Raw genomic sequence first — 9,763 nt, 5'->3', positions numbered from 1 at the left:
AATAGTTCCTATGGTAACGTATTATACCTTGAGAATGACCACAACTTGTTGACCAATGATTGGGCATTTTTGTGTGATATCAGTGTTGTAATATCACTTGATAAAATGTGAGGTTATTAACCCGTCAAAATATAACTGCTGGAAAGTGCTGGAAACTGTGACCAACCACCTTAAACTATTTCTATACTATTTGTTTTTTATCCTAGCTGCAAAAAACATTGGTTATCGTGGAAATTCGCTTTCAATAGACATTTACGAAACCAAGAAAAGTTCCCTTCTGAACTTCTCAATAATTCTTGGTAGCGTGATATTTTCAACCACTGCTCGATATAATTTTAGATGTTTTGAGAAAAATGATCAGTATGTTTTCATTTTCTATTCCCAGAAATAAATATTTTTAGCTTCGTCAGACTAATACCTATATCGTGCAACACTCTAAATTTAATTTTAACGCGAAATTTTGAATTCCATGAATTCCGTAAAAAAATGCAGAAGCTATTGCAAAAACATGCAACATTTTCTTGCCTCAACAAAGATAATAAAGGTAACTTATAATAACACTTTAGTAAATTAAGTAATTTGAACCTTAAAGCCTGGTTTTTACCACGTCAGACTGACAGTCGTCAGAATAGACTTGTTTGATCGAGAGCCTCAGCATTTCGCACTTTGCAGAGTACAAGAAGGTCTTTAAGCCTTGAGTATTTATTTACGTTCACGAGATTATTTACCCTTCGTAAGACCTCCATAAGAATCCTGCTAATTTTCTTTTTTTTGGCACGACTTGTGGGAAAAAAATATTTGGAGAGTTGTCACCTGAGCAATTAGGTCCCTCTTCTCAGTTGCCACCAGTGTGACAGGGCAAGTGGTGCAGGAACATGTATAGCGGGCTTTTTAGGTGATTCAAACTCAATTTGTTGGTAATGTCTTAAACCCTTGCTCTCCGCCTCGCAGAACAGATGCCCTTCTATAACAGGGCTTTCCTCTGTTCTCAACGATGTAGAACAGTTTAAGATATAGTTGGTAATATGCATATTTTGATTTATGAAAAAAAAAAAAGTTAATATTTCATCTGCGTTTGGCCAAAGATAATTGTCAATCTCTAATCAATACGAACCTTGTAATTTGCAGAGTTTCAGTTCAGTTTCCGAATAGTCGTGCCGAAGAAAAAAGAATCACAAAGAATAAACAAGAAACATTCCAATGACGAAAGTTCTAAGAATATAATCATAACGCTTTGCTATCGTTTTTAAAGCTGTTAGGTAAATGTTTACTTTTTATGTGCTTTATCTGCTTTTCTAGCAGTTATCATGATTATCCTACATGTGTGGATTCAATTGCTAAAATTTCATCCCATAGATGACGTCTTTGTTGGTATTCGCTTTGTCAGCGAGGTCAGCGAAACTAAAAGGTTGCGATTTGCGTCAGCCAACGGGGATTATTTTGCAAAAAAAAAATCCAAATGAGATCAATGTAATCTTAAATATTTTGCTGATGATGCACTTTCCTTTTGCACATGAAACAATTCATGAATGTTTTGTTCGCAGCTTCTAGATCTAATCGGATCAACTGGGCTTGGTTTAGGCTCCAAGCCAAACGTTTAAACACTGCTCGCAGTCATTTTACAAATTTGTATAATCTTTTGAAAGGAAATCATACAAGCTCTGAACTGAGCTAAGTAACAAACATGTTTCGTCTTGTAGTGTAATTTAAAGACAACATACTATGCTCTGATCTTCATAGATGTCATCGCTTTATGACAATCAATGTGTCTGCTCATTCATCAAAAAATAGAAACTTCCATGGTGTACTGTGTGAGATACATATAGGGCAAACATTTAACAAACACGCAAGTTCTGACCTGAAATGTTATCAATGTTAAGTAGATGGACGTATCTCATTAGCGATTTGCAGTTACCGGGGTACACACAGAGACACAGCAGAAGGTAATTTATTTTATCTAGAGACTGATTCCACTCCCGGGATTCCAGTTCACATACAACTCTTTTACATCAGTTTTCGGCGCAGAAAACATCTTACTTGTGACCCTCCTCGACTGCTTTAGAGGTAAATGTTTCACTTTTAACCGTCTGAGTTAAATCCGATACACCGTGACTGAGCTGTCCTATACGAGAATGCCATGTCATGCGGTCAGTTTAGTATGCGGACATACGTAGGGTCATGTTTGTTCATGGGGCCTTTACTAAAACTTCTCTACTTCTCTACGATGGTCATAAAACGTTTTCCCGCCGGACCTTGGATATAGTCCTTTGAGTCGTCAGAATAAGCTTGTTTCAGGGCCTTAGTATTTCGCATTTAGCAGAATACAAAGAGGTCTTCAAGCATTGAGCATTTATTTATGATTCATTGTTCTTTACTCTTCTTAAGACCTCCATAAATCCACTTGACACTACAATTAATTACGCGCCCAAGCTGCCACCTTTTTTGTGTTTGCGTTAGGGTTTTCTTTTCATCTTGAAAGAAAATTGACGGTTGATTTCTCTCTAGTTTTTCGACCAGTTGTTGTGTTTGAGAGAACGCAGTTCTAATCGGGTAATCAAGTTTTTGTGTACATCTATCTTTCTATGAACACCAATTTGGCCTCCCTCTCCAAAAAATTCTTCAGGAGCGAATGACGTCATCTCCGTGTTCGCCCATGTGCTTTCTTTCTAGTAGTTTGCAATATTGCGGACTTTCGAGTGTCGAGGCAATTTATTGTGGACTGTAGCGGATAAGTTTGAAGTTAGTGTTAGTGGCATTTAAAAACCTTGCAAACATATCTTCACGAAATGTGTACGACTTTTCGAACGAACAGAAAGCTGTAGTCTGGCTGCGTTTTGTGTACCCTCTTCTCCTCGACCAAAACCGACGCTGCTTTCTGCTGAGTAAATCAAAGGAGGAAATGTGAAGTTTCGCTTCGCTGGCCTAGATTTCTGTGCGCAAAATATGTAACATAAACCCAACGAAAGTGTTTACAAAGGAAAAGAGTTCAACCCTCACATGATTACTTTAGTACGTACACCAACATGTCCTCCGTTTCATTGTTTCGGAAGTGAAAATGATCAATAGCAGTTTCCAATAGCTGTTCCCCCAAAGCCAAGGCGATTCAAAGTCGTGTTCGTAAACAGAATAATTGCCCTAGTTTTGGTAATAAAAGCACGTCGTCTCACATACCGACGGAACAGGCAACGTTTGTGTCGATTTACACGGTCCAGAATCGTTGGGTTCTGGTCAGTGTAAAACATGGACTGCGTACTGGGGACTGGGGACTGGGGACTGGGGACTGGGGACTGGGGACTGGGGACTGGGGACTGGGGACTGGGGACTGGGGACTGGGGACTGGGGACTGTGGACTCTAGACTGTGGACTGCGGACGAAATGCGGCCTACCGACTGCAGTCCGTGTTTTATGCTGACCGGTCGTAACTATTACGCAATACATGTATAAACGAGAACAAACCCTCTCGTATGCACGTGCTTTGTGATCAATTCATTTGTTTTCGCCCCTGCTGGAGTGAGGCCAATTTCACGTCTACCTAACAGCTCAGGCTCAAAATGCTGTTCCTAGAATTTTTGCTTTTTTAACATACCAAACCTACTAGCACTCAAACGCACTCTTAAATCTACGATTACTACTAGTCAAATAATAATATTCAAGCGCTAAACTTCAGGGGAAGGACGGGAATTTTTCATCTCTGTACAATAAACTTCTTGAAAACAACCACCAAAGAGAATTTCAGATGGTATATGAGGAGAAAAGCGAAACTTTTTGGGCGCTACAAGCAAATCACGCTACTTGCCAACTCCATCAAGTAGTGCGTCCTCATGATGTCTAAATTCAACATGTTCTTAATCTGTTGACTATCTTGCTTTGTGACATCGATGCTGCATAGATTCGTTGACTCTTACAGGTAATTTTTATCACGCGCGCTTTCAAACAACAATGAAGAAGGAGAAATGAACATCTAATTTTAGTTTTTAATGAAAAAAAAAAAAGAAATGGTTGCCAAAGCCCATTTACAAGAAACGTGCTTCGGCGGCACGAATGAGATTAATTTGAATTAAGTAACAACTTCCTGAACACATTTTAAGGAAGATCGTTTTTACGCCACAGCTTGAATGTTTGTTTAAGGTTCTCCCGCTTCCCCCTTTTCCGATTACTTCCTTGTTACCTTTTTTAGACTCGCAAACAAATTACTAAATGAATATAGAAACTAACGTGGCAGAATGACTTATGGTTTGTCACTGTTACCTCTGAAAGTGTCTTAATTTCACAATGTCTTCGTTTGCTATGAGCGATAATCAAGTCGGTTTGCTTCGACTTAGGCTCAATTTCCAGCCGTTTTGTGAGCCCGCGTTCCTTGCCCCACACCAAAACAACCGCACTCCCAAAACGGCTGGAAATCGAGCCAAGCTTCGACTGCGACTAATTCATTTCTCTTCCATCGTAGAAGACTTAATGGTTATTACTGAAGCACTCCCATATCATTCAAATTGGTTCGGTATCATTATTCAAACTGCGGCCTGCAACCGATAAAAATCATAGCGGCTGTGAGCCACTGAACTCGGATAATGATATCAATCCATAAGCCATGGGGTCAACTTCCATGAAATTTGTACAATGCTCTTTTTCTACTTTCTTTTTATGAGCACTCGCGCACTTTTTAAAAAAAGTTTTATAAAAGTTTTATTTTGACACAACATATTTTAATGATAAAAAGTGCGCAAATCTGTGACAGAGATCATTATGGAGTTCTTCCTGGTATTGCAGTCAAAAATGGAAAGAACATTTTCTCTGGTTAAACGTGATGCATAGGCTGAAATGGCCGTGGCTCTTTTGCCCGAGTCCAAATAAAAACCTAGAACCCATATTTTTGCGAAACTATCTTTAACTATGGGTGCAGCGAAAAAACTAGAACTTGGTATCAAGATGAACAGTGCTTTCAAATAGAGACATCCTTGTCAACAGTCTCTCCTATAACGTGACATAATAGGAACACTAACATAATTGTTTTGCCCAAGAGCACAGCGAATAAACTGTGCAGTCTCACAACAACAATTTTTAAGAATAAAAATTCAACATTTACAAGTTGAACATAGTTAGGATAGATTACATACACATCAAGTGAAAAAGTGTGGATTCCTGTTATGTAATCAATGCAGAAACAATAAGAAAATTTGTAAAATTCATTTTTTACCTCGTGTCCACGTGGCTTTGGTCACGTGGATACAGAGCCGCGTAAACGACATGGAATTCGAAACTGTGTGACAATCTGTTTTAACCCTTTTAATAAACGGTGGTACATACTGAAGTCCCAAAAAACTAAATGGAACCGTAACATAAGAAATCATATGATGCGCACTTTCCGAGAGTAATCAAACAAGTGTAAATCACAACAATTGTCAATACGGGTGGAATCGGGCCAGATCGAATTTTAGTCATTAAATTAACGGAAGTAAAAATGTATCCTGTTTACATGATCTAGCGTTATGCTTGCATCACACTTCTTTGGTTTGGCAGTGGATTTTTTCCCACCAAACAGGTGACACGAGGTAGCCTTTGATTCATTTTAAGGTACTCTGTTTGAACAGCCTCAAGAGGAATGCTCACGCCATTGCCCATTCTGCTTCGCATTTTCTTTGAGCTCAACTACAGCAAACATTCAGGGTTTGTCCTTACGTACTAAGACAATAGAGAACTCTGAAGGGTGAACCATTGCCTGCTATATCTTTAGGATTAGAGAGTTTGTTCGGCTGGTGTCTAGTAAAGCTTATTTATATGTTACTTTGATTAAAAAACCTCTTCAAACTTCTGTTGTCTTTGACATAAAGAAAATGCAACACGTAGGCTAACTATAATGCCAGTCCCTTTTACAACATATCGTTTCATAGACTGTGAAGAAAAAAAGAACCCTCACTGATTCAGGTATGAATTCTAGTTTTAATTGTTGATACAGCCCTTTTTTATGTTTCTAGTGAGAATATGTTGGCACACCAAGAGGATATTCTTTGGTTGTTTTGCCATCTGACAATCATATTTGAACAGTACGCTAACAGAAATTAGGTAATTTTTCGAGATTGAATACATGTAAAGAATGTGTATTTGTCAATTGTCATTGAAATCTATCAATTTTCCCACGCGTGATTGGTGCAAACAATTCAAACAAAGCAACATTTGCATTTTACGTTGACAAGTTCACTTTCCATGATCCTGAGCTACACAGTTAAATTGGATAGTACTAAACATCGAATATCTTTGAATGCTGACAATGTTATTTCGAAAAGCAGACAAGAGGTCCCTAAAAAGAGAGGCCCAATGCAAAAACACTTGACAGAATATACATGCATATGATATTTGGACATTACTTGTTTCTTAAACGTTTTACCATAAAACTTTGAACGTGCGTCACCCTGTCTGTTATTAAGCCCATCTATACACAGTATTGGGTTGCAGTGCTCTACTGGAAAAAAAGCTCCAGATCCCCCATCCTCCACCACTTCACCCATCCCCCCCTCTCCCCCCCCCCCCCCCGGTCAAAAAGAAAAAAAAACTGACTGTTTCTTTGCTGCCACTAAACCTTGAAAATATGTCAGAAGTTGAAAGAATTAAAAAGGAATTGAAAAATACGAAATTTTTAACTGGCAGTAGATAATCAATGGGCAGGTTACTTGGCTACCACCAACCCTTGAAAATATGTATAAGAACATTTAAAGAATTAAAAGAATTAACAATACCAAATTTTTAACTAATAGTACATTATCAATGGACAGGTTTCTTGACTACAACTAAACCTTGAAAATATGTAAGAAAACTGGAGAATTAAAAAGGGATTTAAAAATCCGATATTTTAACCAGCAGTACATAATCAATTTTGTAAATACCTACAAATCAAAATCGGATGTTCCTAAATCATAAATATGTCCATACTGTTTCATTCTGCAATGATTTTTGACACAGAATGACACAATACCATAGCTCATAAACAGAAAAACTAGAAATGAAATCACACAAATCACTACTAGTACTGTAAAGTCCTGCGTCAATTTCTCTGGTGCTATTCTAAGCAGCTGTTGAACTGCTTGCAATGAGCCATTGTTTGGTGAAGGTATAATTCCAAGTATGTGACACATAAGAGGGTAAATATTCACATTTTCAAATGGCTCAGAGATGATGTTTTTCTTGAATGCTGGACCCTGAGCAAGGAAAAAAGGGTGCATATCTGGATACTTGTTACTGTAACCATGGTCTCCAAGTTTTTTCAACTGCGACAAGTTTTTAGCAATAATCCACTGGTCATCTGCTACGATCAAAATTGGCATGATACGCCTGTTGTGTTTGTAGTGGAATTCTTCAGGAATTTTCTCTTTCAGGTAAACATTAAGATGTGGAATTCCTTTGAGACGTTGGTAAGTCTCAATTAACTTGCCATCTTTGGGCAAAATGTGGAAGTATGTGTTAGATGTCCTGTATGTTGCTCCAGGCACTGTAATAAGTGTGTACCAGTCAGATGAAACAAACTTATCCAAGAGAATAATGCGGGATTTGTTTAATTCTGCCATTCCATGATCACTAGTGATAATCAAGTTCACCTACAGGTAAAAGAGAATTGTTTCAGGTTAGTCTGCTATGCTCAACCATAAAATAAAGAACTACCCATACTCACCCCACAGAGGGAGGGGGAGGGGTTCTTTCAAAAGCCATGGTTTTGAAGCAAAACTAGAATTTTCAGAGGTCTGGTGGGTGGGTCACAAACACAAAATTTCTATTTCACTTCTGGTTTTTGCTACCTCAAAGGTTGAAGCACAAATGTGCAAGACATTTGAAGAAATGATTTGAGAAAGAGCAGTGACAAACCAAATTAAGAGCTGCTAAACTAGGTGTATTTATAAATGTCATATTTAAATTCCCAATGCCAAAAGTAACCTTCAGTTTCAAAGTGGCAGATTTCAGAGATTTGAGACAATTATAAGCAGCAATTTGGGTGGGAACTGTAAACAAACATTTGACCTCTGTGGAGGAGACAACGCGAAGCAGGGGCTTCACTGCTTGGCTTTCAACCCAAAAACCTTTCATAGAGGAGGTATGAATATTTCAGGAACAACACATTTAACCTTTCAGGATACTTCAGCTTGCCACATTTATAAAAAATACATAGGGACACACACATTTTTGTACACAAAATTCAAAAGGTTTTCTGTACTTTTTTTGAACCACTTTCTCTACCTAGATTCAAGACTAATATATAGATTTAGCCAAGCCTAAAAGCAGAGCTCTGGCCGGGTTGTTCAAAGCCTGATTAAGCTAACCCAGGATAAGCAAGAAAGCTGGAAATTTTAAAACTGTTTTTTCAGATTTGCATACACCAGACTTTGTATAAAAACCTGCATTACACAGTAAGTGGTACAGCACAACAGGCTTAGCATTTCATAGTTGCAAAGAACCGTTCTTTAATTTTCAAGGTTGGTCAATATATCATTATTCCACTGTCCAATATCAAAACATTGTTAACAACACAGGTGAAAATAAGAAAGAAACGTTATTGAATGGTCATATTGACTTTAAATGCAGTACTTGATTTGTAGGCTATTTTTTTCTGGTGACTTGTCTGTGACATGTCTTTTTTCGAATGACCGAATCATATCATGAAAAGTGCACAATGATATCTCTTGCAAGATTCCACAGGTGTAAATCTCATACCCAGATCTTCTTGCTCTTTGGGAGAAAACTGGTTAGGTTTGATTTACCCACACCAAATGTGTCTGAAATCTGACACAGACACGACAGCAGATGCTCGGCAATTTAGACGCTTTTAACAGACCTTTAGCTACTTTCCTATATTACAGTTGTAGAGTCTGAAAGTTCACTGACTCAGGACAGACAGAGTTGGAGAGTGAGAAAAATACCACTGCTCTAGTTTTGTTGATCAATATTCAAATTCTCAAAAGAGTTACAAGATGGGTATGCTGTGTTTGACACATACAAGCTGGCTGTAAAGTTCCCTCACATCTTCTAGTTCATAGACATGATTGCTTTAAGTGTTTTACTGAGAAGGTTCAACTACAAACTATCTGCTACCAGTTCAGTAAAGAAATATTCCGAAGAAAACGAAAGCTTAACAAAATAATAAATGCATTTTCTTATTAATTCTTGAAAGTATGTGTGCATGTTTGCATAGACCCTTTTCATAAATGGCTGCCAATTATAAATTCTTTTATAAGTATTAAAATTAGTCCTACTTGACAAACCTTGTTTTTAAGCTGATAATTTGAAATAATTTTTACCCTCAAACAGGATAGTGAGGGTAATTTAAATGATTGATACCGGCTTTGCCCCATGGCGAGTTCGCCCCCACGGGGCAAAAGTGGCAGCTATCACAGGAGAATGGAAGGCTACAGGGTATAATTTTTGAAATGATCTGAAATTGTAGAAAGAACGTAAATTACAAAGAATCGATTGAAGAAAGTTCGTATTTCAGTGCAAATCAAATAGAAAACTAAGAGAATTTGCCAGAATTGAACATCCACCATTTTGTTAGCATTCTTTTCCGGTTACTTCCAAATAAGGATTACCGTCCGCCATCTCGTGATGTCAAAGCGCTCATGCTTTCTTTCCTACTTTGTGTGCTTGCCTCCGCGTGCTATGTTTTGGTGTTCTCGCCCTTCATTAGTCGTGATTAGTTGCGGATTTTCGCAGCTATATTGTGTATAGTTTGGGACAACAGAACGCTTGATAATAGTTACAAAATATGGCTGAGTTTGAACCCTAT

At 37.9% G+C, this 9,763-nt stretch overlaps 1 protein-coding gene across 1 annotated transcript; it reads right to left on the bottom strand.

Moving 5' to 3' along the window:
• Window positions 1–6,878: 6,878 nt before the first annotated feature.
• On the bottom strand, window positions 6,879–7,556 carry LOC110051342 (ectonucleotide pyrophosphatase/phosphodiesterase family member 5-like). The gene has a single exon (XM_020757377.2). It carries the CDS (start codon window positions 7,554–7,556, stop codon window positions 6,879–6,881), a length of 678 nt encoding a protein of 225 aa, XP_020613036.2.
• Window positions 7,557–9,763: the final 2,207 nt, after the last annotated feature.

This window comes from Orbicella faveolata, unplaced genomic scaffold (assembly GCF_042242905.1).
Source record: "Orbicella faveolata isolate gen_17 unplaced genomic scaffold, um_ofav_v1 contig_15, whole genome shotgun sequence".
NCBI classification, from domain to species: Eukaryota; Metazoa; Cnidaria; class Anthozoa; order Scleractinia; family Merulinidae; genus Orbicella; species Orbicella faveolata.
The sequence above is the reverse complement of the archived record's forward strand: the minus strand, read 5'-3'. Positions and strand labels throughout refer to the sequence as shown.

Bases quoted from the DNA above. Each gene is read 5' to 3' on its own strand.
- LOC110051342 (XM_020757377.2), bottom strand. From the start codon at position 7,556: ATGGCAGAATTAAACAAATCCCGCATTATTCTCTTGGATAAGTTTGTT.